Source organism: Tenrec ecaudatus, chromosome 1 (genome assembly GCF_050624435.1).
Source record: "Tenrec ecaudatus isolate mTenEca1 chromosome 1, mTenEca1.hap1, whole genome shotgun sequence".
NCBI lineage: Eukaryota > Metazoa > Chordata > Mammalia > Afrosoricida > Tenrecidae > Tenrec > Tenrec ecaudatus.
This window is the reverse complement of record NC_134530.1, coordinates 16,176,988-16,203,758: the sequence shown is the minus strand read 5'-3', so window position 1 is coordinate 16,203,758 and position 26,771 is coordinate 16,176,988. Positions and strand designations below refer to the sequence as shown.

The following is a 26,771-nucleotide window of genomic DNA, read 5'->3' as shown; positions in this document are numbered from 1 at the left end:
TATCGAAAGCAGTGGGTTTGGTCTTGGCTTTGAATCTTGACTCAGGTTGCCAACCACATCTTTCTCCGAGGAAAGGCTACGATTGGGCGGAGCTAAACACTTAACCACAGCGCCAACTGGGCTTGTCACTGGGCTTCCTCCAGTTTCCAGAACTCAGCACAGAACCTATCCTTAAAGAGGAAATGGGGACCCAGGCCCCACGGAGCCATTTGTGTCCCCATTCCCAGATTCCACTTCCAACGCAGAGATAATACCCGACTACACCAAGGTGCAACCTAAAAATACCCTTTAGGCTTTGTTAGAGATTCAAGTTCCGAGGAGTTACTTAAAACACACGGTCGCGGACGGGCTCCACTGCGCTCACATATTCTTTTAAAAAATTTTTATTTCTTTCTTTCACATATTCTTCCTAGTGCCCGAGGAGGACGCTAGCCTCGGAAAGCTAATGCACTCCCACTCCCAATCGGGACCCTACTCTGGTGCTAGCTACCGCGCCAGTATCCCAGGCCACGGTCCCGCTTTCCTAAGTTTGTCCAAAACCAGCCCTAAACCAGCGGGAGGGGCAGCGCGCCGAGCTTCGGCCCCGCCCCCTCTCGCCCCGCCCCTTCCCTCCTGGGCGGAGCTTCTCACTCGCCCCGCCCCTAGGGCTGACGCCTGACCGCCTTTCCCGGCATGCATTGCCCGGGACGGGGCGAGTCGGGCGCCAAGCGCGGGGCTACAGCGGCCTTCCCAGAGTCCTTTGCGCGGCACCTGGAGACAAAATGGCTGCCCGAGGGAGACGGGCGGAGCCTCCGGGCCGGGAAACGCCGGGCCCTGCGGCTGGCGGCGGCGGCGGCGGGAGTCGATGGGCAGAATCTGGGCCCGGGACGTCGCCCGAGAGCGGGGATGAGGAGGCGTCGGGCGCAGGTTCGAGCCCGGTGTCGGGCGGCGTGAACTTGTTCGCCAACGACGGCAGCTTCCTGGAGCTGTTCAAGCGGAAGATGGAGGAGGAGCAGCGGCAGCGACAGGAGGAGCCGCCCCCGGGCCCGCCGCGACCCGACCAGCCGTCCGCCGCCGCGGGCCCCGGGGATCCGAAGAGGAAGGGCGGCCCCGGCCCCACACTTAGCTTCGTAAGGAGCCGCGGGGGTGGGGGCGGGCGCCAGGGTCTGCCCTGGCAGGGAGAATCGGAACCCGGGAAAGGGAATTGGGCTAAAGGCTCTGCCCTCACCCCGATAAGGGGCCCGGATGCTTCCACAACAACCTCTCGGAGAAAGAGAAGCTGGATTCTCTGCGAGAGAGGTCTGGGAGCGGGGCTGGGAATCCCGCGGCGTGCCCGGGCAAACTGGGAACCCAGGAATTGTGTTGGAGACAGGATTGCTGTCGAATAGCACCCAGGCTTTGGCAGTCGGGACCACCTCCCACCGTAGGGAGGGGTGCATATTGAAGCCCCGGAGTTTGAGCAGTGTGGCGTAGAGACCGCAGACTGCTTACCGTGTAACTTAAGGAAAATTGCCTAACTTCCCCAAGCTGCATATGTCCAGTGTCCGTTGATTGTGCTCAGGTATTGTGTTCAGTGCTGGGTGTACAAAGGTGGGCCCAACAGACTAGAGCCCTGCAATCCTTGGGGTGGGGTTTGGCGGGTCCAGGCTGGCCTGGTTTCATTTTCCCTATTTACAAAAATGGAGGTCAGGTCTTAGCATCTTTCAATTCAGTGAAGCAATCCCGCCAAGACATTTAGCATGGGGCTTGGTTTATAACCAGAAAGGGACGGTTGGCAAGACCCGGAGACATTTTTGGTTGCTAGAATTGGCATGGGGGTGGGGGGTGGAGCTTGTGCCAGTGCTATTGGCTATTTCTACAACAAAGAATGATTCCGGTCCCAAATTGGTGATAGTGCCAACGCTGAGACACCTGGGACTAACTAAACAGGTTCTTTCTGGACAGTTCTGAGCCTTGGCCCTGACGTCGGGAGTAAGGCCCTGTGAATTTGAGAATACCAGATTGAAGGCTGGTCTGGGCATGGATCCCCTGTGATTTGGGGCACAGGAGCTTCCATTACATAATTGGTTAAAAATGAGACTGGTCTCTGCAGTGCACATCACTGAATGCCTTTCTGGAGGATGAGGGCTTGGGCTGGTACACAACATGTCTACCCTGCTGTATTCAGCAAGTGTCTTTTGTAAGTAAGGGGAGATGGGGACCCAGGCTTAAAGCCCAGAGGAAGACTGCTTAGAGGCAGTGGGAAGTATCAGACCCCAGGCCGCTATGAGAAATGGAGGTTGAGGCTGGGTGACCCTCCAGGAATAGGGGTAACAGTTGCCATGCTGCCCTCTATTCAGCGAGGGGCACTTACAGGAGCAGCTTCAAAAGGTCCCGGGCCGAGCTTGGTGCTGGGCAGGCAGTGTGGCTTGGTGGCTAAGGATGCTCTGCTGTGGGTGCTTAGCTCCATGCTGCCGAGAATACAGGTCCCCTGGTTTGTGGACTCACCTCAGACACTGCTCACCTGTACAGTGAGGACAGTTAAAACCTCCATCTTAGGAGTACTGTGAAGGTGAAATGAGATGACACATCCCAAGAACTTGGCACACGATAAATGCTCAGGGAAGGGTGCTGTCGCCACCTCTGTGGTCCCTACAAGGTGAGGGAGAGGCCTCAGGCGTGGAGAGTGAAGACAGAGCTGTTCCCACCAAGGTGGGTGCTCTTCTCTTACTCCCTGGGCGGGCAGCCTGGGGGCCCAGCACTGCCTGGGCGCTGGGGGCTCAGGGCAGGCGCTAAGCATCGCGTGTGCTCCTCTCTGATTGCTGCGCAGGTCGGCCGGCTGGCGGAGCTGGGCGCGGCGTCGGGACGGGCCGCCGGGCCGCCGGGCCGGGCTAGGAAGGTGTAGTGGGCCTCAGCGCCGCCAGGGCGGGCCCCAGCTCCTGTAACCGTTGCAGTCTTCTGTCCCTTCACCCAGGTGGGCAAGCGCAGAGGCGGGAACAAGCTAGCCCTCAAGACGGGAATAGTAGCCAAGAAGCAGAAGACGGAGGATGAGGTGAGCAGGTTGGCTGTGGGGATGGGCCAGCATCAGCTTGTCTCTCTGGGTTCAGCTCCTGGCTGTTGAGTTCTCTCCCTACCTGTGTGGTGGCTGGCCGAAGATGAATGTGCTGTGTGTGTGTGGTGGGGGTGGGGGGGGACACACAAGAAGGGGCCCAGGGAGCTTGACTCTGGCCCTTTGGTGTGATCCCAGGGACCAGCTGTGGCTGGACAGTCCCGATTCGGACTCAAGGCCTCCCATTCCCAACCCTCTTCCCTCCCTCTGTTGCACAGGTATTAACAAGTAAAGGGGACGCATGGGCCAAGTACATGGCAGAAGTGAAAAAGTACAAAGCCCACCAGTGCGGTGACGATGATAAAACGCGGCCCCTGGTGAAATGACCTCCCCACTCGCGCCTGCCCGTGGGCTCAGACTGCGATGTATATAACTATTTAACGCAGCGGCGGCGGCGGCCTTGTCCCCTCCCGAGGGCTTACTCACAGACGGAGACCGAAATGCTTCCCGCAGCCGTGGACGATTCTCCAGGACTCTTTTTTTACCTTGAGCACTTGATAGAACAGTGGTTTACTCTGCCCCTCTCTCCCCGCCTCCTCTCCCGTCTCTGCCTCTGCCTCCTCCTCCCACCCTGCCCTTCTTCCCTTTAGTCTTGACTTTGGGGAAGTAAAGAATTTGACTTCGTGCCGAGCTGTGTGGTTGGTTTGCCTTCTTTGCTTAAAGTAACTGAGTCCTCCCCGCGTGGCACACATGATAAAACGTGCATCTGACCTGGTCAGGGGGCTACCCCCTCCTGCCAGCCTCACTCCTAAAACTCCTTTCCCCTGGCACCTGATTGCTCCGCTCTGCTGTTGGTCCTGGGGTTCAGGTCCTCTTCACAAGCCCGTTTGGCACATCCAAAGATGTTGGTTGGTTCAGCAGATGCTTTGGGGAACCTCAATTCCTGCCCTCCATGCAGGACACAGGCACAAAACAGAAGAGACCATTTCAAGTGGTGACGACCAGTAAGAGCGGGCTAGAGGTGTAAAAATGAGGCAGTGGTCAGACATGCCTCCACCCTTCAACCAACTGGACCAATTCTGACACCAATCCCCCCCAACCCCCCAACAAACACAGTACTCTACTTCTTGGCAGTTCACCATAATTCCTTGCAGTAACCACACAAACTCACCATATTTACAACGTTTGCGTTCATTCGGGTTGTTAACAGGTGACAGTTCTTTGGTCAGTATTGCTGCACGTTAGCCTCCGCAGCACACCTCTCTCTGGCCCTTGGCCTCTCAAGCTATGCAGTCCTTTGGCCTCTGCCTTGCTCAACGATGTCACAAAGCTTTTTTCGCTCTGTTGGTAATATGCCCAGAAGGTACTCCACCAGCAAGCCTCAGTCAGCCTGAGGGCTCTCAGTTCTAGCTCTGTAGGTCAGCAATCAGCTCCCCCAGCAAATGCCCAGGTAGCACCCCCACACTGCCAGTCCAGTTCTCTTGTTTCTGCTACACCTCTGGCAACATAGCCCTCTCTTGTGCAGGGATCTTGAGCCAAAAGACACCTTCCATTGCTCCCTCTTCTGTCTTGCCAGTTGTAAGGCCCCTGCCCAGCCGCCCATTCTCTTTAGAGATGGCTCATTTTAAAGCTTAACAGGATGGCAAAACTGACCGATCCTGCATTGGTGTCCCATACACCCTGTTTGCATGGTCCTCCACCATGTGAATGCCACAGACCATACTTTATTAAGCTACCCAATGCCCTTGGTCACAGACACCTCAGACTCGCACAGTCCCCACATTCCCTTGGTAGGAGTTCACAAAGCCTATGACGTGAAGGGCAGCAGCAAGTCACCACCACCAGCTCTCCAGGGAGTAGTCGTTAGGGATGCCATCTGAGCAGAGTCCGCTGGGCAGTGAGCAGTGGGCTATGCTGTCTGGGATAAGGGTCTCCCAGGCTGAAGTGGCACTGGTGAGGGAGCAGCCACCTGCTCATTTCCCAGCAGAGGTAGCCAGAGTGCAGTGAAGCCAGGCTGTGCAGCACCAATGCCCCTGCCAACTGCCTGGGCTTGGCCCAGCACTGGCCTCCAGGAAGCTTGGGGCTGCGGAGATGCTGGAGCAAGCCACTCACCCAGGGCTGCCAGTGGAGACAGGTGGGAATGTGCCTGGCTCTATGAAGGAACTTGAAGGCCAATGTGACAACCCTAATAATCCGGGTGCTCACTAGTGGAAGGGGAGATGGGTACCTTGAGAATGTAGGACTGTATTGAGAGTGAGGGGCAGCCTTCATGGGGGCTTTTGAACCTTGGAGCAATATGGTTTTTATATTGCTGACAATGGAATGGCAGAGGCACCAATTTACCAATTCTGTCACTGCTCACAAACCATACTTATAGCTTGTTAGGGAGGGTTATCAGAGAAATTAGGTTACAATTCAGAATGTCATTTTTTGATCAGATAGGCTCCTTTGACATGAACTTTTAATTGTGAATTATGGGGAGGGGTGTGTGGTATTATATTTCAGACCAACTCTGAATTGAACAGTTCAAACTGCCATCAGCTGCACAGGCATGCCTCTCCCTAGCCCTTGACACCCCCAGCCTGGCCACTGTCCTGCTTGGCTAGTATTACAAAGCTCTTTAGCACAGCCAATATATGCTGGGAGGTGCCCCACTCCTTCCTGGTCACCTGTTTCGGCTGCTACAGCTTAGCATCTCACCCTATTTCTGGCGTAAGAACTGTTTCTAGGTCTAGGGAGTTTTCAACACTGGGACCTCACGCCCAAAGGGCATTCTCTACTGCCAGCTTCCTGGTGGTAGTTGGGTCACTGTCAGCATCTGGGTTAGCTCATTTTAAGCCTCACAGAAAGAGTAAACCGGCCTCTAACAACCGCAGGGGGTCCATCCGTAGGCGTAATTGTACAGCTATAAGGTACAGAGCTTATAGTGAAGTCATAGAAGACAGGAGAGAAGGTAAAATACAGGAGTCAGATGCATTTTATGGCAGTGTGCTCACCTCTGGGGAGGCTGTGATCTCACCAGTCAGGTCCAGGCAGGGAGATGGAGGAGGAGACAAGACCCTGTTTATTTCTGACCAAGGCTTACATACGCTGAGGGGCATGCACGGCCCCCTGGCTACAAGTAACCACATCTGTAACAGGAAGGGGTTGTACAATAGACATACATCTCAGGAAGAGCACGAGCTAGGGGGGTACACATAACAGGAAGGGGAGGGACTAGGTACACATGACAAGATGGTCGGACCTGAGACTCAAGATGGCAGCCTAACCTTGGTCCTTGAGTTGCTGGACCTTGTCTCTGAGTTGCTGGATCTTGTCTCCGGACTCTCCTTCAAGGAAACAATGCACTATCCTTATCAGAAGGGAGTGGGCCCCACTTAAGGGTGCGAGAGACAAGAGGTTGGCTTCTCTAGATGGTTGATAGCCCTCAGGGAGGTTAACGTCCAGCAGCTTGCATTGGCCTCAAGTGTGCGGTCATTTACGGTAGGATGCAAGCAGTGTCCTAGGTTTGGCATATCTTTTGAGGAGACAAACTGGGGAAAAACCCTTTTGCATCCCGTAACAGAAGGGCAAACTGACCCATCCCCTGGTCGGAATAACATCTCCATGTGCAGTCCCATTCTCCCAAGGCCTCACATACCATATATCCATTATCAGCCAGCTATTCCATCCCTAGAAACCCTGGTGGTGTCGTGCTTACCAGTTAGGTGGCTAACTGCAAGGTCAGTAGCTCTAAACTACCAGCCACGCCGAGGAAGGAAGATGGGCTTTCTCAGGCCCACGGGGCCAGTTGCGCTCTGTCCTAAATGAGCCGGCATCTACTCGATGGCAGCGAGTTTTTGCATTTTATCCAATCTCTGTACAAGGACCTCATCTGCCCATCCCCACCATTTGGTGGTGTTTGGACTACGCTGAAGCAGGTCAGGGCCCTGCAAGTGCTTCCCTGCACATCCCAAAGGTCAGGAGCAGAAGGCACCAGATAAGATAACCTCCAGAGAAGATAACCAGTGAAGCCAGAGGCTCTGGGTTCAAAGAAAGCCGCAAGGAGTGGACAAGCAATTCTTGTCAGGCCCCATATGCTAATTGCCATACTTGCCATTCCTCACAGCCCTTTAAAAAGCCGAGCCCCCGGCTGCTGAGCCCTGTTGGCCTAGGTCATGGAACCTTGTCCGGGAGCATCCCCCCTAATAAAGCTATTTGTTTCTGCGCTCCTTTGTCCTGTCAAGTTATGTTTGTCTGTCTCCCTGTACCTCAGTTTTCACCTTTACAGGTGGGAGTTACAAGACTGTGGTGGGAACGGCCCTGAAAAAGTGATTCAGTTCACACTGAACTTTAAGAGCCAGATCCCACTTGCTCAGTGGAGAACAAATTGTTAAGAGGAGCCAGAGGCATGGAGGAGGAGAAGAGTGGTAAGAACCCGAAAGGGGGAACTGAGATGAGGGTGAGAGCCATGTGATGTGACTGAAGTCTTTCAGAGGCCAGACAGGCAATGAGGATGTTCACAGAAGAATGTCCCTGCAGGGCCAGCAGGGACAAAGATCCCCAGCTGAACTCTGGTTGACCAAACAACAAGCAGGTCTGGAACAAGGTACCTGCCCCAGTTCCCTTCTCGCTCATGCACAATGAGACATGTCTGGATTATTTCCCACGTCTGCTCAAAGGTGTGGGGCACTCTGTGCTGGCCCAGGGGGTAACGCCGGACTCAAGAGATGAAGTGAGGGGAGGAACACACAAACCAAGGGAGCTGTTTCCACCTCCTTTCTCCAGGGCACTAGGAGCTTCCAGACTAGTTGAAAGGGAACCAACCCTGGAGCACAGTGGGAGAAGTAGGTCGTTCCTGCAGCCGCACAGCCTCTGTCCCCTGTGCCTCTGGTGCAGGGTGCCAAGAGACAAAGGAGTTGATGTAGTCTCTTCCCCTGGGCTCACCAGCACTGACCTGGGAAGTGTCTGAAGGGGGAGAATAAAATGTGGGTCTCCGAGAATGGAAAAACCTAGGCTTCAAATTGGTCTGGTAACTGTTGGCGGTGTGATCTTAGATAAGTCATTTGACCTATATCTGCTTCAGGGAGGGATGGTGGTGGTTTGTGTCTGTTTTAAACCTGTAAAACAGGTGAAAACAATCCTTTAGAGTCATATTCTAAAGTAAAAGCGATTCTCATAGTCAGCTTTAGCTTTGACACTAATGTGTGTGTGTGTGTATAATTGCGTCTCAGGGTGAAGTTGGCTAGCGTGTGGTGTGGGGCTGTGCTTGGGGGCAGGGGGAGGGCAAGGAGTGATCTTTTTTAACAGGCGAGATGTGATCAGTTGCCTCTCAGAGGACTTTGTAAGCGGAGAGTCTTTTGTCTCCCATCTCAGATCACAGCTGGGCATCCGCTCCGAGTTTCTGTTTGTAGCGAGCGCTTCTAGTGGAACACATTTGCCATCTATGCACAGGACTGTGATGAGGTTTGCATGGAACGGCAAGTGCCACCAGGTGCTTCAGAAACAGGAAAAAGAAACAAAACAAAGTTGTCGCATGCATCCAAATCGATCCGTTCTGCAAAGGACAAGACTTCTGTCCCGCACGAAGGCCACCAATGTGGAGCAGGCAGGCGGCAGAGGCCCCTTTGTACCGCCCTGACACTCCTCTTCCAGCCTAGCGCAGGGAGGCTAAAAAGAACAAAAAAAGGAGGTGGTGAGACGAGCCATCTCGCCTGCAATACCCTCCCGTGTTACTCACCTGTGCCTAATCTGAGAAACCCTTCAAGCCTGACCACAGACCGTCCCTCTCGCCCAGGGCCTCCACACCAGTTCCAGCCCCCCAGCCTTTCCTTGTGCTCATCACCCCAGCAGGCAAGTCCCCAGACACCCCACGTTTGAGACCCAGCCAGCGCCCGGAAGCGTGGCAAGGTAGGCGCTAGTAACCGTGGGATTTGTAGTTTCAGGGCTCAGAGAGAAAGCAAGCTTCTGCGCAGGCGTGTGGAGGCTTTACGCACGTGTCTCAAGCTGTTTCTGTTCAGCTTTTCCGGAGTCCTAGCTGCAGCTTTTGGGGACTCTTCCCCGACTTTGGGGGTGGAATATGACGCAAAGCGATTCATTGCTCGCACAGAGATGTCTTCTGTACCTGCTTTTAATGAATGAATGGATCTGGGACTGAAACGGGGTACTGGGCTGGAAGGAACCTGCCCCGCCCCCCTTCTCCAGCTGGGTCAAAATTTGAATATTTACCTCGCCCAGGTCATCAGAATTCCCTAGGGCAGAGCAGGGCAGGGCTGCCCTTTGGCGCTAAGGCACCGATGAATTCCAATGCATATAAAGGGAAGGGTTGAATACAGTGAACTAACTGCAGACCTTCAATCCTGCAATGACGGCGTGGTTTAAACGATGTATTTGTTACCTTTTAAATGTAGGTAATATAACGCACCAAATTCACGTTTTTAAAGAACACTCTGGCACGCAGATAATCCTGTTTGGATCCGTTCTGATGGTGAAATTTATTTTCCAAATCTATTCTTCAACAAGTGGGAATGCAGGCTCTCAGTAGCAGGCGGCGGCGGGGAGGGCCAGGAGGGACCATCTGGACTTCCTCACTCCGCTCTGCCCACTAGAGGAAGAAAAGGTGCCTATTCCGTTCCCACGTGGTTCAGTACCGGGAAGGTTTCCTTCGCGAGCATGTCCACCCCGCCCTTGCCTCGGTTTCCCGTTCTGTTCGGGGAGCCACGCAGCCTCAGGTAGGTAAAGGAACTAGACCGGCTCCAGAATTTACTAGTAAATTTGACCTTTCCAGTTTTAAAACTTTTTTTTTTAACGAGGAAGCTACTGGGGCAAAGTTTCTAAGTTGTGCAATGTAAAATTGATGATCAGAAAAGTGATCCCCCAAATCACAAAAAACATTCTTATTAAAAATCTTACTTTTTTTATGTTCTTACAGAAATGGTCAATTAAGAACTGGAAAACAAAGCAAAAAAAAAATGGCAACTGCTTCTGTAAGAATCCAGCCCAACTGCGGAATTTCCTTTGTCCGGCTTTCGCCCCCTTTGTCTCGGGTGTAAAGCTCAGGGCCTCCGTTTCTAAGTACCGTCGCAGCGCTGTTTCCCTGAAGGACCTCACCGTGGGGGCAGGGAGACGGTGAAAGTCCTCGGAGAAGGGAGGACAAAGGAGCCGTGAACCTAGGTCTCTAGCCTCAGGGTGTCTAAGCCCACACGCCGCAAGCCCTCCCGTTGCCGCCAAACTCTGGATCCCGGCGGGAGTGGAAGGGGCGGAGGTAACGAGGTGCCGGGAGGACCTACGGGCCAGAGAGGCCCAGAGACGCACCTCCCCCGTCACGTGACCCGGCCCCGGCGCGGTCGGGGCCGGCCTCCGTCCTAGGCCACGTGCGGCGGAGGCGCCTTCCAATTGGCTGCTTCTGGCTAGTTTGAACGGCCTACGGAAGCTGCGGGGGTTCATACCTGGCCGCGTTCTTTTTATTGCCTCTTTGGCTCCCTCCTTCCGCGCGAGTCTCTGGAGAAGCCGCAGCGCGAGGCGCCGCCGCCGCTGCCGCCGCCGCCGCCGCCGCCGCCCGGGGCCCGGTAAGTGGGCTTCACTACGAGCCTGGCCCTGCGCCGACCCCCGCTGAGCTCCAGACGTGCGCCGCGCGCGGCCCGGACGTCGGGGCCGCGCCCGACCGGCGAAGGCCGGGGACCCTGTTGGTCGGATCTAGGTCTAGGAGGCAGCGAGAACGGGCCCGGGTGGGGGAGGAGGGGAACCCAGCCGCGTTTAGGGGGTGGGGCGTCGGAACCGGGCCATGCTGTGGTGCTGCGACCACCGCGGCAGCTAGGGGCCGACCGGAGGGCACCTGATTGAAGGATGCCGCCAGGATCCGGTGTGTTGGTGGGGCATGATTGGGTCTGCTTGGGAAAGGCCGCAGCGAAAAGTTGGAGGGGGGCGGGGGGAGCTTGTTGAGACCTGACAGGGAGGGGCCGCAGACTCTGGCCTAAAGGCATTTGCTGGGTCTGATTGATGGTGGGGTTCCTCTGCGATCCGTTGTGGGTGACATTTTCCAGGGGTAGAGTTGAGCCAACTGTGTTTTTTTTTTGGAAACTGCAGGGATCAAACCAAGTGGGTTTCAGAATCCCAGTGTTGGAAGGACTTGGCAGAATTTGATGGGGGGAGGGAAGGCAGTAGAGAGCTGTAAATAGGAGTTCCTATTGACTGGGGAAGAGGGGGCTGGTTGATCAGAAGAGAGAGGAAAGCCCCAGGGACCTGCTAATAGGCTCTGTTGCTGGGTGGGTGGGTGAGCTTGGCTTGGTTCTTATTGGGATAAGCACCAGAGATCTTCAGGGGCCTGCTTTGGTGGATCTGATGAAGAGGGTTCGATGGATGGGGCCAGGCTAGGCCAGAAAGGAGGGATGTTTGGAACTGGCTGAGTTGTGAGGGATAGCTTAGGGGAAGCGGCAAAAAATGAGGACAGTTGAGCACCTTGGGACCAGGCAACTAGGGAGGCTCACAGACCAGATCAGGACACGAAGCAGCAGCAATCTGGCAGGGCGTGAGGGTTGGATTTCCGGAGGCAGGGAGTCTCTGGGGACCGTGCTTGCACCGGGGAGACCACAGGGGCTGAAGCAGGATCTCGGTTTGGAGTAGGGCCGCCTTGGACACCATGGCTGCTCGATCCTCGCTCAGCAGCTGGGAGGGAGACAGATACCTTAGGGCCCGAAGCTGGGGGCAATGGTGTGGGATATGGGATCTATGCTGGGCCTCATGAAGAGCCACTCAGGCCTCGTCATTACCAGTAGCCAGCTTCCACAGCCCCCGACTACGTAGCCAAGGATGGGCTGGTGTGAATAAGCTGGCCTCTGCTTATCTGCCAAGGTTGCTCTCACTCTGCTGCCCCTGCTTGGGCTCAATCAGAGTCCCCTGGGACTTAGCACTGACCCTGGCCCCTACCCCTGTAGCCTGCCTTGCAACATGGACTGGCAGCCAGATGAGCAGGGCCTGCAGCAGGTGCTGCAGCTGCTTAAAGACTCGCAGTCGCCCAACACAGCCACGCAGCGCATCGTCCAGGATGTATCCTTCCTTCCTTCCTTCTGGGCCTGGGGAACCAGGCACACACTCGCAGCCCTTGAAGGTGGGAAGGGGAGGGGCTGCCTCTTTACTCCCTGGATTTCTATAACGAGAAGCTGACCTGGACAGAAAGTTAATGAAGGATTAGGCTTCCAGGGGACCTATTCCCAGAGCTGAAGGAATTAGGAGGAGAGAGAAATGACCTCATGTTCAGTTTCACTTATTCCATTGACAGGAGAGGAAATTGGGGCTTAGAGAGTTGAAATGACTTGCCCAAGGTAGCAACCTGTAAGTAATGAGTGGGACTAGGTTGTGGGGCCCCGCCCTGTCAGATGGAGGCCTGAGTCTAAACATTGAATTTGTCAGAGTTGCGGGGAGGGTGCCTTTCAATTTAATTTTCAGCTTGTTGTCAGCCTTTAAAATACACACGTTTCCCTTGAAAAATTTTTTTGGGGGCATCTCTTTAAAAAAGCAAATGGCATTGGGCTGGTAGTAGCAGTGTGCCCCTTCAGATAGAGCAGGTCCCCCAACTCCTGTGCTCTGGCCAGGTCTTCAGGAGTCAGGTGGGTAGGGGGAAGGGTGGGAAGCTGAGGCCTCTCCTCTTCTGCATGAACTTGACTTACCTGAGGTGCTCCGTGTTGTTCTGGGCATGGAGGTCAACAAGTGGGTTCTCAGTAGTGGCCCAGGGCCCTCATCAGCTCAGCTGCACCGGTGTGACTGAGAGATCCCTGCCTGGATAAGACCCCTGCCACCCAAGGCCCTTAACAGCCTGGCAGAAACTCAAACAGCTCAACCAGTTTCCTGATTTCAACAACTACCTGATCTTCGTTCTGACCAGACTCAAGTCAGAAGGTAGGTCCCCGTGCCTCCCCCACCCCACCGTCAGCCCAGTGGCCTGGGCCTTCCTTTCCTTCCCGCGGTTTTCCTGATCCCGGCCCTCTTCCCCCAGATGAGCCGACTCGCTCTCTCAGTGGCCTCATCCTCAAGAACAACGTGAAGGCCCATTATCAGAGCTTCCCGCCACCGGTGGCAGACTTCATCAAGCAGGAGTGCCTCAACAACATCGGCGATGCCTCCTCGCTCATCCGGGCTACCATCGGTGAGAGCAGCGGGGTCGGCCATGTCTCAGGCTCTCTCACACACACTCCGCAACCCCATAAGACAGAGTAGCACTACCCCTGTGGGTGTCGGAGACTGTACTTGTCACTCCTTATGGGAGTAGAAAGCCTCATTGTCAGCTGGTGGTTCTGGACCGCTGACCTTGTGGTTAGCAGCCCAAAGCATAGCTCACTGCACCACCAGGGCTACATCTCTAGAAGCTTCTAAGCACGCTCAAGTCTTGCTGCACCAATTGCTCCAAACCTCTCTTGCTGCCCCCGTCACCTCCCTGCCCTACTCCTCTCTCCCCCTTGCTGCCCCCACCCTCCCCACTGGTCTTGCTGATCTGTGAGCAGCACTGGGGACCACTCTCTCCTGCCCCATGGCCTTTGTATCTGCTGCACTTGAGTTTATAGGTCGTTTCACAGACGAGGGGACTGAGGTACTGTGATATGAGGAAGGGCTTTTCCTGGTGAGTGGCTGAGCTCAGAAGTGAGCCAGGTCCACTGTCCACACTTCTAGCCACTCCGTCTGCAAGCAGCCATTCAGGCTTCTGAGGCACTCACTCAGAAGTACAGAGTTTTCTTTTAGGTCCTGGCCTGAGGGTAGACCCACTCTCTTTGAGTCGATTCTGACCGAGTAGAACTGTCTCCTTGGGTTTCCAAGACTGTGACTCTTTATGGAAGCAGGCCGCTTCCTTTCTTTTCCCACAGGGTGACTGATGAGGATTTGAACTGCCCGACCTTTAGTTGGCAGAAGGCTTTTTAACCACTGTGCCCCCAGGGCTTCTTGCTGAGGGATAGCTCTGTAAACACGGAGACTGAGTCCCTGGTCTCAGAGCACACAGACCAGTGATACCCGCTGAGCAGCTTTCACGAGTGGCTGGTGATGTTCAGGCGGCTGAGTTCTCTTTTCAGCATCCCTCCCAAGAAGACATGAGAAGCGTTTCCCCTCAGGTTTCCCCTAACGTAGAAATAGTAACACACGTTTTTTTCTCAAACCGTGTGTCCTTTTAAACTTCAGTGAACTGTACAAAATGACTGAAAGCAGGGAATTATTCACTGGTTTAGAAGTTAAAATTATACCCACTGCCACTGAGTCGGTTCTGGCTCATGTTACCATGAGACCCGGAGGGCAGAGAAGATGGGCTCCCTAGGGTTTCTGAGCCTGGAAAGCCTTCCGGGAACAGACTACCATCTCTTTTCTCTCAGAGCAGCTGGTGGGGTTGAGCCTGGGGGCTTCCTTGTAAAAGGATGCAGCATCCTTGCCTGCTGAGAGGTTGAGAGGTTGGCAGTTGGTACCTGCCCAGTGACTGGAAGAAAGGCCTGGTGACCCACTGCTATAAAGCTGAAGTGTTCCCGCCCTGTTACCCCGGGTTGTCAGGAATCCCCACTACAACCCAGAAAGATGGTCTTCAGTTTGAGCTGGACCCAGGGCCCTGCTGCCTGGGTTACAGCGATCAGTCACAGACACCGTGCTCACTGTGTCTTGGAGTAAGTGAGTGTCTTGGAGTAAGTTGTAGAAACTGCTCAGAGGCCTTGGAGGCAGGTGCTTCTTAGCCCCCCTGAAAGCTGAGGGCGCGGTGAGGTGAGGTAACGTGGTGTGTTAGCAGGCACGCAAGCAGGAGCAGGTTGACCTCAGTCTAGCTGTTCGAGGGAGCACCCCTCCAGTGGACATGTGATTCTAGGGTCCTCTCCATTGTGGCTTGGGCCAGCTTGCACCCTTGGAAATCACTGCCCTCGCTCGACTTCAAATAACGTCACCTGTGGTCCTCAGGGAGGAGTCCTGGTGGTGGGTGGGCTATACACCGAATGGTTGGCAGTTTGAAACCACCAGTAGCTCCACAGGAGAAAGATTGGGTTTTCTAAACAGTTCGTCTCAGAAACCCACTGGAGGTTGCTATGAGCCAGCATTGAGTGGTTCCGAGTCCCTACTGCCGATGTCTTTGGGTTTCTAGTAAGCACTTCAGATCTTCCCTATACATCCCTGGCTCGCCTCCTCCCCTTTACCGTCTCTACCCCTACCTCATCTGCAAGCACAGGACCCCGCTCACTGTTGCCCCAGGGCCTTTGTGCCTGCTGATCCCTCTGCTCCAGAGGCTCTCTTCCTGGTCTCTGCACAGGTGTCAAGTCGATACCTCCCAGAGGCCTGCTCTGGTCACCTGCCTTAGAGGCTTTTCTAGCCCCTTTTCTGACTTGCTCTCCCACTTAGCCTTTATGGTCTAGGTTCCTAGATCTTGAACATGGTTCTCTTTTCCCTCTTCTTCATGAGATGGTCAACTCCCAAAAGTGGCAGGAATTTTGTGTCTTGCTTGGTACCGTAGCCCAGACCTAGAAAGGAACTGCCGCCCACCCGCCTGTCGTAGGACTTTGCTGGCTCAGTGAGTGGGTTGGACCCACTCAAGAGGGTTGTGCAAGGTACTCAAGAGGGTTGTGCAAGGTCTACACGGTAGTGGCTTTAGAGAGCGGGTGGTATTGTGGAGGGAGTGAGTGAAGTGAATGAGCTAGTAGGTGGGGAGGCCCAGGGGCTGGCAAGCCCGGGCTCAGCCTGAGGCAGCATCCTCTTCTGGCCGCCCCAGGCATCCTTATCACCACCATCGCTTCCAAGGGCGAGCTGCAGATGTGGCCCGAGCTGCTACCCCAGCTGTGCAACCTGCTCAACTCAGAGGATTATAACACGTGTGAGGTAGGTGACCAGCCCTGCCACGCCCAGGCAGGTGCTGAGGCAGGGCCCGTGACCTCTGCCCTCCGCCCCCTCTGCCCAGGGAGCCTTCGGAGCTCTGCAGAAGATCTGTGAAGACTCATCGGAGCTTCTGGACAGCGACGCCCTCAACCGGCCCCTCAACATCATGATCCCCAAGTTCCTGCAATTCTTCAAGCACTGCAGCCCCAAGATCCGGTGGGTGGGGCCCCCTTGGGTCTCGAGGCTCGAGGCCTGGTGCGCCTGCGGGCAGGTTCTCAGGTGACCCCTGTACCTGCCTCTGCCAGGTCCCATGCCATCGCCTGCGTAAACCAGTTCATCATGGATCGGGCCCAGGCCCTGATGGACAATATCGACACCTTCATCGAAGTGAGCTGTTGGGCTGGTGGTGGGAAGGGTGAGGTGTGTGTGCTGGGACCTGCACTCTGACCCTGCCCTTCCCCTTCCCCACCAGCACCTGTTCGCCCTGGCTGTGGACGATGACCCTGAAGTGCGCAAGAATGTGTGCCGAGCTCTGGTGATGCTGCTGGAAGTGCGTATCGACCGGCTCATCCCCCACATGCACAGCATCATCCAGGTGTGCCCTGCTGGCCCAGGCAGGCCTGGGAGGGAGAGGGCCCACTCCTCAGGCCGAGGCCCGGCCCCAGCCTCTCCTTCCCTCTCGTCCCGCCCAGTACATGCTGCAGCGGACCCAGGACCCCGACGAGAACGTGGCCCTCGAGGCCTGTGAGTTCTGGCTGACGCTGGCTGAGCAGCCCATCTGCAAGGAAGTCCTGGCCTCGCACCTGGTCCAGTGAGTGACATCCCTCCCTGCTCTCTGTTGCCACCCTGGGCTTGCCCCTTTACTCCCTGCCTCTCTGCCTTCTTCCTGGCCCAGCCCCCCTGCGCTGCTCATGTTTATTTTCCATCCTTGTGCCGAGTGATGTTTTCCAAAGAAGGTTTGGCTTTAGCGCGCCAAGGGAGGTCTCTAGAGTGGGGAACCCCCTGGTTGGCACCGCAGTTCAAGCGCACGCCTGCCACCTGGACGGCTGGCGTCAGATGTGGTCGGCTTCTGTAAAGATTACAGCCTTCTTTAAGAACCCTGCGGTGGAGGGTAGAGGCTCATTCTGAGCCGGCGCTAACTTGATGGCAGCCGGTTTGGGTCTTCTTTTTCTTTTGGAACTCAGGTTTTTAATTAGCTCAAGTGACCCTGATTCCCAAGGAAGTTCTGGAGGAAAGGGAGACTGGGAGAGGCAGATTTCATGACCAGTGCCTCCCAACCTCCCCCTAGCCACCCTGTTCCCCCACCCCGAGTGTGTATGGAAAAGGGCCCTAGACCCATTTCATCGTTCTAAAAGTCTGGAGACGTGTAGGAACCCAGGCTGCCCCACCCTCCAGTCCTGCAGCTCTGCCCCAGAGCTGAGCTGCCCCTGGCTAGTTAGGGGAAGCAGATCACCCCCAGGAAGCAGGGCCTCTCTGTAAACATAAGCAGGGCAGAACTCATGGCCCTCGGTCAGCAGAGCCCACAGCTCTGCCCCAGGCACTGTTCATGACAGGGGAGCCCAGGCTTGTGTCAGAGGGTAGCTTAGGGCCCTGGTGCTGGCATGGGCGGGGCCTTCCCAGCGGGTTTGTTTTAATTCTGAGACTGAGAACACTGAAGACTCAGTACAGGCCTCAGCTGAGCTGATGGGGCCCAGGGAGATTCAAGGCACCTGTCTGTTCTTGGTCTGACTGTCCTGTGTGCATCCCCTTTAGGGCGCTCAGTAAAGAGATCCTCAGCTAGTACCTCCAGTCAAAGCCATGGGACTGCCTCCTCTGGACCAGCTTGCGGCCGAGCTGGCCTTGTCGGGTGACGCCTAGGAGGCGCTAAAAAGCCTGTGCAGAACAGCACCCCAAGGCTCAAGTCTGAGCTTTTGAGGCCAGGGTGTGTGAGTCCCAGCTGTCCCCAGGCAGGTGTCCTGGTAAAGGACTGCAGGGGGCTGGAGACGCGGTGAGGGGCAAGGGTGCAGTGAAGAGTAGAGGCAGGAAGGGATGACTGTCCGGATGGCAGAGTGACCGAGTGCGAGTGCCCAGTGCAGTTCCCCAGGCGACGACTGCAGGGCTCTGCTGGAAGCATCACCTTGGGCTCCTTGGTGCTCCTGCTGTTCCATCTGCCCCACCCCCAACCCGCTGCTGGCTTCCCAGACCCTGTCATCTCCCAGGCGCCGGCTGCCTGGTTCACAGCCACTCTCCCCGCAGGTTGATCCCCATCCTTGTAAAAGGGATGAAGTACTCAGAAATTGACATCATCCTGCTCAAGGTCAGTCAGGGCTGTGGGGCCCATGGGTGAGGGAGGGCGGAGGCACTGGGGCCTAGGGCCTAGGGCCTAGGGCCTGCGGGTACTTAGTGGTTTCTCCGGGTCCCACAGGGGGATGTGGAGGAGGACGAGGCCGTCCCTGACAGCGAGCAGGACATCAAGCCACGCTTCCACAAGTCACGGACGGTGACGCTGCCTCACGAAGCTGAGCGGCCCGACGGGTCCGAGGACGCGGAGGACGACGATGACGACGACGCTCTGTCTGACTGGAACCTGAGTGCGTGGCCGGCCTCTAGGGGAGGGAAGACGCTGAGGCCTTACTGGGGGATTCCCGTGATGCCTACTCCTGGGGGCATAGCTGCGGAGGACGGGCTGGCCTGCCCAGTGCGGTTCTCTGAGCCTCCCCGTGCCGGTCTCGTCTTGTCCCAGGGAAGTGCTCGGCCGCTGCCCTGGACGTCCTCGCCAACGTGTTCCGGGAGGACCTTCTGCCTCACCTCCTCCCCCTGCTCAAAGACCTCCTCTTCCACCCCGAGTGGGTGGTCAAGGAGTCGGGCATCCTGGTGCTGGGAGCCATTGCAGAGGGTGAGTGCCTGCCTGCACCCAAGGCTGGTAACTGCCCAGCCTGTCTGTCTGACCGGGAACTGCTGGGCTGGCCTGGGATTATTTCAGGGACGCAGACATGTAGCATTTGGGAGTGCCATCCCTACACCCACCTCTTGGCCAAATGGTTCTTGGGTCTCAATCTTTCCCTTGGGCCCTGGGCCTTGAAATCCAGCCCCAAACCAAACTCTGCTGTCACTGAGTTAATTCCGCCTCTCATCCACCTTACAGAACTGCTCTTGTGGGCTTGAGAGACTTCTTTTTTTGAGTTTGAGACTTTTTACGAGAGTAGAAAGCATCCTTGTTCTCTGGTGGTTTCAAACTGCTGACCTTGCTGTTAGTAGCCCAACAAGTAACTACTACTCCACCATGGCTCCCGTGTGGACCTGTAATCCAGGCACCCCTCATGTCAGCGTGCCGGGCCTGCCGTTCGTTTTTAGCAGTCTCCTGGGGTCAGCACAGTCGAAACTTAAGCCCTAACACCGGGTGCCCCTGCAGAGCCTCCGCAGGCAGGCAGGCCTGGTTCCTTGGCCCCTCGGCCCCTCAGGTAACCACATTCCGTCCTCAGCACATGTGACAGGGCAGATGGAGGGGCTGAGAGATGTCTTTGTCACACTCGCCCCACCTGGCTGCGGAGCTGGCCCACGTATGCCACACCATGAAGCTTCTCAGATTCACTCTCACCCGCAGGGGACATACACCTGGGGTTCTGGGAAGGCTCCCTAAATCTAGCTCTGGTGGCACCTTGGTTAAATGCTTGGCTGCCAGTTGAAAGGTGGTGGTTCGAACCCGCCAACTGCTCCCGGGAGCAGAAAGCTACGGCAGACGGCTCCCAGCTCCCAGCTCCCAGAAGGGTGGCTCGCCTTGGAAACCAGGGCGGTAATGCGCTCTGTCTGGCCTGTCATCAGAATCAGCCCTTTCGCCGTGTGTATTGGTCCTTAAGAGTCGAAGACAGAGGTCACATAGGGCTACTTCAGTGTGCAGGCCTGCCATTAAGAAACGGGAGCTCTCCCCTGGCAGTCTGGTGGCGAGGCCGAGGAAAGGTCTTTGTGTGGCTGTGATGGAGGCAGTTGAGGTACTGGGCATACGGTGTACATAAGCTAGTAGACGGTGTGACCTGTACTTCATCTTAATGACTCAGCTCCATGAGACAGCGGAGCACTCCTCCGTGGGTTGGTTCGTTGGAGCTGGTCTTGTGAGTGTGGGTGTTTACAAGGCTATCACCACCTGGGTTGCATTCAGCACTGTATCCCATCCCCCATGACACCCCCAAGCCGAATTCAGCGGCCATGAGTGGATGCCGACTCCGCGACCCTACAGGACAAGGTAGAACTATTAGCCCTGTGAGTGTCTGAGGCTGTTAACCCTTTATGGGGGTCGACAACCCCATCGTTTTCCTGTGGACATCTCGCAATGGCTTGCCTGCTTGCCCTTTGGGATCGGTGGTTTCTTAGGGCTATCAATATTCATGGGACAAGACCTGGAGGAATTCACCCCAAACTGCTGAAACCAGGGTTTGCATTTTGGATTTGCTTTTCTTTTTTTTAATTGGAAAAAAACCCCTTTTTGAAAAAGGTGAAAACAAACCTACAAGAAGGGTTAGCAGTCCTCTGCTCACTGGGGCCCAGCTGCTCGCTTGGCCCGTGGGCAGTGTTTGAATGAATGAGTGACCAGATGGTTCGTATTACCCTCATGATGGGATGTATCTGATGAGTGAAAAGACCTTTCTTTCTCAGATGGTTTCCAGTGACCTGGCGAGTTACTTACCCCTCCAAGCCTCGGTTTGCCCAGCTGTCAAATGAGACCGATGGTGGTCGAGTGGGGCCTTGGCCCACCGCCTCTTTTTTGCTGGCCCCTGCAGGGTGCATGCAGGGCATGGTGCCATACCTGCCTGAGCTGATCCCGCACCTGATCCAGTGCTTGTCGGACAAAAAGGCCCTGGTCCGTTCCATCGCCTGCTGGACGCTGAGCCGCTACGCCCACTGGGTGGTCAGCCAGCCCCCCGACATGCACCTCAAGCCCCTGATGACTGAGCTACTCAAACGCATCTTGGATGGCAACAAGAGGGTACAGGAGGCAGCCTGCAGGTGACCCTCGATCCCGGCCCCTGCACTGCCGCCCGCCCACCCGCCCCACTGGCTGCCTATTGGGAAATGATGTTACCTTGACCCTTGACATCACGCTGATTTTTCTCGTATTCGTACTGACTGATCCCGCGGTGCCTCCCTCTGGTTCTGGCTTGGCCCTGCTTAGCCTGCTGCTGCCCGCTGAGGTCCCGCTCTCCCACCAGTGCCTTCGCCACCCTGGAAGAAGAGGCCTGCACAGAGCTGGTGCCCTACCTCAGCTACATCCTCGACACCCTCGTCTTTGCCTTTGGCAAGTACCAGCACAAGAACCTGCTCATCCTCTACGACGCCATCGGCACCCTGGCTGATTCTGTGGGCCACCACCTCAACCAGCCGGTGAGAACTCAGAGTGGTGCCCTCCTTCCTGATCCCTGGACCCCTTGGCCATCCGTGACCTGGCGGTGACCCCGTGTCACATGCCAGGGATGTGGCCATGACCTCGCCCAGCAGACAGACAGACCCGGCTCCCGCCCTCGCCCTGCTCACGGTCTAGTGGGGGAGCCTGTTAGGAGACAGTGTGGTAAGTGCTGTGTCGGCGGAAGCCCAGGGCCTGTGGGGCCAGGAGATGTGGACTCGGGCTCCGAGAGGGGTGGGCTGAGGAGGGAGGGCCTGGATGGTGTGGTTAGAAGGCGCCACAGAAGGCCTGGAGGGTGGGCCAGGCCCGGCCAGTGGGTGCCAGAACCCCGCCAGATCCCAGGTCACCTCCCCACCCAAGGAGCCCCAAATTCTTGCTCCCCCTGCAGGAGTACATCCAGAAGCTGATGCCGCCGCTTATCCAGAAGTGGAATGAGCTCAAGGACGAGGACAAGGACCTCTTCCCACTGCTGGAGGTAGGTGCCGCCAGGCCCTCATGCAGCCTGCGCTCGGCTGGCCCCCTGGGGTTCACCTCTCCTGCCTTTCTCCCCGCCAGTGCCTGTCGTCGGTGGCCACCGCCTTGCAGAGCGGCTTCCTGCCCTACTGTGAGCCCGTCTACCAGCGCTGTGTCACTCTGGTACAGAAGACGCTGGCCCAGGCCATGGTGAGCACTGGCCCGCCCATGCCCCCAGGCCAGTTCCTTTGGTGCCACCTTAGCCCTGGCACCACTTCTCCTCCCCTCCCCTCAACACCTCCCCAACTTCCCTCTGGGTCCAGATGTACAACCAGCACCCTGAGCAGTATGAGGCCCCTGACAAGGACTTCATGATCGTGGCGCTGGACCTGCTGAGCGGCCTCGCCGAGGGCCTGGGCGGTCACGTGGAGCAGCTGGTGGCTCGCAGCAACATCATGACGCTGCTCTTCCAGTGCATGCAGGTTGGCGCCCTACTGCCCACGGGTGCTCCGGGCATTACCCTTGGTAGCCTGTGGGGGCCAGAGGCCCCCTTGATTGTTTCCTAGGGGAGCCCCAGGGAGGGCCCTGAGAAAACGATTGCTGTGCTCGCTTCAGCAGCACGTACGCTAAGAATTACATCGACACAAAGAAGGTTAGCATAGCCCCGTGTGAGGATGACACGCAGATTCATGAAGTGTCCTGTATTTTATTTAAAAAAAGATTCCAATAACACTGCAGAGTAGAGGAACCCCAACCCCGCTCCCCAGAGAGTCTGCGCCCCTGCTCTCTTACTGACCTCCCATTGGGTCCTGTGGGGGTCGGGGTGGGGGAAGGCGCCCGGAAGCTAATGAGGTTAAGGAGGTGTCCCTGGACTACCTTCTCAAGGCTCTTGAGTAAGGGATGATTTGAGACCTTGGTTGGTGATCTCGGTGGGAGGACACTCGGAAGGGAAGGCTGGGCTGCGCAGCCGACCTTGCCTTGACCCCCAGGATTCCATGCCCGAGGTCCGGCAGAGCTCCTTTGCCCTCCTGGGAGACTTCACCAAAGCCTGCTTCATCCACGTCAAGCCCTGCATCGGTATGACTCCTGTCTTGTCCTGACCTATGAGTCCAAGTCCTGCCTCAAGTGATGGAGAGATGCCCTGGGAGGACCATGACCTAACGGGATGTATTCGTACTGTCTGATGGGGCTGCCGGGTTAGGACTCAGGAGCCCACCCCTCAGATCCCGTTCTTTAGCCCTGCTCCTTCCCCCCTCTCCCCCCCAACCAGCGGAGTTCATGCCCATCCTGGGCACCAACCTCAACCCTGAGTTCATCTCCGTCTGCAACAACGCCACTTGGGCCATTGGCGAGATCTGCATGCAGATGGGTGAGTGAGCTTCCCCACTGGCCAGTTCCCAGCCTGGGGGTGGGAGCCTGGCTCTGACTGATAGGTCTCTCAGATCAGCCTGATGCTCTTTGAGGAAAGCTCCAGGTGGTTGACAGGGTCTACGGGCCATCTCCAGCCAGTTTCCTCGGGGATGGGGCCAGATTAGAGGTGGCACTCAGGGGCTGTTGTGATTTGACTGGTGGCCACTTCGGTTGGAGGCAGTGGGCTGAGAGGCCCCTTGGGATTAGTTGGGAGATCTGGTGGCTTTTTCCTGGCGTCCAGGGGTCATTCCAGGGAAGCCTCTTGCGTTTACAGGGCTTGGGGTTAGGTTCTCACTGGGCTTAGCTGATGCAGGCCTTGCTTTACCTCATTGGTCTGGGCAGCCAGTCTTTAGGTGGAACCCAGGGGAACCAGTGAGGTGCGGGCAGAGTTGTGGGTCCTGCAGAATCGGTTGGCTGCGGGTAGGCCCAGCGGGGCTCTGCTCTGACTGGCTGTCTCCCAGGGGTGGAGATGCAGCCCTACGTGCAGATGGTTCTTAACAATCTGGTGGAGATCATTAACCGACCCAACACTCCCAAGACACTGCTGGAGAACACAGGTGGGTGCTCGGGTCAACTCCAGAACCCTCTGGAGGCGGGGCTCTGGGCTGCCTGGGTGAGTTAGGAAGAGGCCTCGGGAAGAGACCCAGAGAGGGTGATCAGGGTGGAGTCTAAGAAGGGATGTCGTCCTTGGGCGAGGCCCTGGCTGGGTCCACGCCCAGCCCAGGTTGCTTGGGAGGACCCATTCCCTTGGGGTCTGTGGGGTGGGGCTTGGTGCCTCTTGGCAGAGGTCCCGCCACGTACTGTCCCGGGGCCGCTCAGGGTTTCAGGTCGCCTGATGAGCCCCTCTGCCATTCCAGCCATCACCATCGGTCGCCTGGGCTACGTGTGCCCCCAGGAGGTGGCACCCATGCTGCAGCAGTTCATCCGGCCTTGGTGCGTGTGGGGGTGCCTGCTGGACCAAGGGCTGGACAAGTGGTGGGTGGGGCAGGCCCGGCCAGCTCCCGGCTCTGCACTCGCCCCTGCTCCACCTGCTCCCCGGCCATGAACATGCTCCTCTAGCCCTGCCCACCTACGCTCCCGCTTGCCCTTCGGCAGGTGCACGTCTCTCAGGAACATCCGGGACAATGAGGAGAAGGACTCTGCCTTCCGAGGCATCTGCATGATGATCGGTGTCAACCCGGGTGGTGTCGTGCAGGTCGGGACAGCTGGGCGCAGAGGGGAGGCACTGGGGCTAATGTAAGACGGCCCCTCACACAGAACCCATCATGTTTCAGGACTTTATTTTCTTCTGCGATGCTGTAGCTTCGTGGGTGAGTCCGAAAGATGACCTTCGGGACATGTTTTATAAGGTGAGGCCCAGGCCCAGACGGGCAGGGGGAGCCAGGCTCCAGTTCCGTTTGGGCCTTGGGTGCCCCCTTACCCCGTGTCGCCCCTCTCCATCCCACCCAGATTCTCCACGGCTTCAAAGACCAGGTGGGGGAGGAGAGCTGGCAGCAGTTCTCAGAGCAGTTCCCCCCGCTGCTCAAGGAGCGGCTGGCTGCCTTCTACGGGGTCTAGACGGGATGGGGCTGCCAGGTGAGACTTTGGGCAGGGGCAGTGCTGTGCGGGTGGAGGGGATGGAGGGAACCACACTAACCCTATCTCTGCCCCCAGGTTTCTGTCTGCGTCGCCATCAGAGGGATTGCCAGGAACGTGCTGCGTCCAGAAGTCATCGTGCCCTGGACGAGGGGGGTTAGGGAGGAGGAAGTGGGACCCCGATACAGACGCCTACCCTGTCTGTCTGTCTGCGCGCCGGGCCTGTCTGGCCAGGGGGCGGGCAGGTGGGGGGGCCTCCACGCTCATCCTACAAATGGGGGAGGGGGGTGGGAGTTCTTGGTGGGCAAGAGCCCCTTCGCTCTAATCGTCTCAGGCAGCCCACTTGGGCCAGCCATGTGGGAGGGAGGACTCAACCGGCCTTAATCCGGCTTAGGGCGAGGAAAGGGGGGAAGCAGGCTGGGAGGGGGGGGTCCTTGTAGAGACACGGACACTCACATGTACGCATGTGGCCACGTGTGGGCGCTGCGGCCAGCCAGGCGCGGCCAGCCACCCCACCATTACCCCGACTGCATGGAGACCATAGAATTAGTGACCCCTGAGTTAACCCGTAAGGCCTTCCGTGTAACCTTCATCTAGAGTTTAAGCGCTTCTGCCGTTACGCCGAGAGTTGGCGGTGATTGGGGAGGGCTGGGGTGGGGGGTTGGGGGGGTCTCAGCTAGAACCCCTGGGGTTGGGGGGAGGACGGCCATCATGGGGCCACCTAGTCAGCACGCGCACGCTTGGGACCTGCTCAGCAAAATTCCTGCCCCTTGTGGCAGCCTCGGCCAGGATCTCCATCGGGGCGCTGCCCCTGCCAGCAGGAAGGGCTGGCCGGAGGTGGCCTTGTCTCCCCTCCCTGGCTCCAGCGGCTTCTGGAAGACGTTGGGCTGGGACCTTTTTCCCAAAGAGAGCCAGCTGGGGGCAGCCAGAGTGCTGCCCCGCCCCCCGCACCTCTCTCCATGAGCACCTTCAGGGCAGTTTGTCTGTGCTTCTGAGAGCCCTCTGCTCAAGCTCCCAGGCCTGCGTTGGCACGTGCAGGCTGGGGCAGCAGCATTCAGTTGGCCGCAGGTAGAAGATGAAGGCATTGACTTGGTCGGTCGGCACAAAGGAAACGGCCTGCAGGAGGGACAAAGTGGCGTGCCCCTTTCTGCTTTGTTCCCTTGGATCTGCCTGCTCATCCCAGCCACCCTGTGGCTCCCAGTGGGCTTAGTGGTTCCCTGAGTGTGGGGTCTGGTTGTAGGGAACCTAGAATGGTTGGGTCGAGGTGGGAGGGGCTGTAATAGTAAAGGAGGGTAGAAGGTGCCTTCCAGGCTCAGCTTGGCTGGGAAACCAGGCTAACAACCCTTGGGCGTTGTTTCTCCTTCCCTACTTTCTACTACTTTGGGGCTCTCTCTGAGTTTTGGGGTTTGACTGGATGCCTCCAACTTGGATCCTGCTCCGGCCTTGGATCTGATGCCCCGTCTCAGCCTTCTGTTCTCCCAGGCGAGGGTAGGCCTGGCCTGGATTCCAAGGGCCACTTAGTGCACATTCCATAAACTCAGCTTTTTTTCCTTTTTTGTTTTGTTTTATTTTGTCCCTATGAAACTCGAGCAGGTCTCTGGAAGCCATTTGTAAAGAAAAAACCCGTTTTTGATACCATTGAACTTTGGTAATTCTAGCTCTGTGGCGCCACCTGGGCAGGGTCCGGCTAGGTCACCCGTCCCAGCCCGGGATGGGGGCGGGCGGGTATCGGCCATCTGCAGAGGAAAGGGAGCCTGGTTCCCATGTTCCTTTCTTCTTAATGATTCCCCCCAACTTAATTTTTGGTTGATTTTTGCACAATGAAGTTTCAGCTTCTCAACCATCTCCCTTCCCTGTCCAGGTCTGCAGACCCAGACTGGCCTCCATCTGCAGTCCCCCTGGTCCCCTTTTCTGCATCCCTCCCGCCCCCTCCCCTCCCCTTGCGGGCTGCCGGGTCTGTCCATAACCGTGCTGTGCTGGGGATTGGCGCCCGAGGTGGCGTTGAGACTCCACTGGTGTAGAACTTTGTTGAGTAAAGATCAGTTTCTTGTGAAACCTTTCACCTCCATCTGGCCTTCTGTCTCCTTGATTTTGGTAGGAGGGAAGGGGTGTGGGGGTCCTGGAAAGCTTTAGAATTGGGGATGCAAAGAA

General features: G+C 56.9%; 2 protein-coding genes and 3 non-coding genes across 7 annotated transcripts; all 5 read left to right on the top strand.

Annotated features, from left to right (window-relative positions):
* Positions 1-679: 679 nt before the first annotated feature.
* On the top strand, positions 680-3,697 carry TRIR (telomerase RNA component interacting RNase). 2 transcript variants are annotated; one of them, XM_075547777.1, is made up of 3 exons: positions 689-1,109; positions 2,933-3,010; positions 3,286-3,697. In XM_075547777.1, exons 1-3 carry the CDS (start codon positions 762-764, stop codon positions 3,391-3,393), a joined length of 534 nt encoding a protein of 177 aa, XP_075403892.1. In that variant the 5' UTR covers positions 689-761; the 3' UTR covers positions 3,394-3,697. The 2 variants fall into 2 exon arrangements, with proteins under 2 accessions (XP_075403898.1, XP_075403892.1); XM_075547783.1 differs by lacking the exon at positions 3,286-3,697 and having other exon boundaries at positions 680-1,086; positions 2,933-3,009.
* A 6,706-nt stretch (positions 3,698-10,403) lies between these two features.
* TNPO2 (transportin 2) lies at positions 10,404-24,864 on the top strand. 2 transcript variants are annotated; one of them, XM_075547764.1, is made up of 25 exons: positions 10,404-10,554; positions 11,920-12,031; positions 12,805-12,880; positions 12,978-13,127; positions 15,705-15,811; positions 15,891-16,024; positions 16,114-16,195; positions 16,281-16,403; positions 16,501-16,619; positions 18,044-18,104; positions 18,213-18,378; positions 18,531-18,683; positions 20,563-20,788; positions 20,992-21,163; positions 21,571-21,657; positions 21,738-21,845; positions 21,959-22,117; positions 22,625-22,712; positions 22,906-23,004; positions 23,507-23,602; positions 23,903-23,978; positions 24,141-24,240; positions 24,320-24,394; positions 24,495-24,620; positions 24,699-24,864. In XM_075547764.1, the coding sequence occupies exons 2-24, from the start codon at positions 11,933-11,935 to the stop codon at positions 24,600-24,602; spliced, it is 2,664 nt and encodes an 887-aa protein (XP_075403879.1). In that variant the 5' UTR covers positions 10,404-10,554; positions 11,920-11,932; the 3' UTR covers positions 24,603-24,620; positions 24,699-24,864. The 2 variants fall into 2 exon arrangements, with proteins under 2 accessions (XP_075403879.1, XP_075403885.1); XM_075547770.1 differs by lacking the exons at positions 24,141-24,240; positions 24,320-24,394; positions 24,495-24,620; positions 24,699-24,864 and having other exon boundaries at positions 23,865-23,978.
* On the top strand, positions 20,849-20,917 carry LOC142437899 (small nucleolar RNA SNORD41). Its single transcript, XR_012782401.1, has one exon. It is a non-coding gene; the product is annotated as a small nucleolar RNA SNORD41 (small nucleolar RNA).
* LOC142438277 (U6 spliceosomal RNA) lies at positions 22,238-22,344 on the top strand. Its single transcript, XR_012782684.1, has one exon. It is a non-coding gene; the product is annotated as a U6 spliceosomal RNA (small nuclear RNA).
* LOC142437941 (small nucleolar RNA ZL2) lies at positions 22,753-22,826 on the top strand. Its single transcript, XR_012782439.1, has one exon. It is a non-coding gene; the product is annotated as a small nucleolar RNA ZL2 (small nucleolar RNA).
* Positions 24,865-26,771: the final 1,907 nt, after the last annotated feature.

Excerpts from the sequence above, each read along its gene's own strand:
- TRIR (XM_075547777.1), top strand. The coding sequence starts at position 762 with ATGGCTGCCCGAGGGAGACGGGCGGAGCCTCCGGGCCGGGAAACGCCG. Across the intron at positions 1,110-2,932 it reads CCGGCCCCACACTTAGCTTC|GTGGGCAAGCGCAGAGGCGG; the intron begins GTAAGGAGCCGC and ends CCCTTCACCCAG. Across the intron at positions 3,011-3,285 it reads AGCAGAAGACGGAGGATGAG|GTATTAACAAGTAAAGGGGA; the intron begins GTGAGCAGGTTG and ends TCTGTTGCACAG.
- TNPO2 (XM_075547764.1), top strand. The coding sequence starts at position 11,933 with ATGGACTGGCAGCCAGATGAGCAGGGCCTGCAGCAGGTGCTGCAGCTG. Across the intron at positions 16,620-18,043 it reads CTGGCCTCGCACCTGGTCCA|GTTGATCCCCATCCTTGTAA; the intron begins GTGAGTGACATC and ends CTCTCCCCGCAG. Across the intron at positions 18,379-18,530 it reads TCTGTCTGACTGGAACCTGA|GGAAGTGCTCGGCCGCTGCC; the intron begins GTGCGTGGCCGG and ends GTCTTGTCCCAG.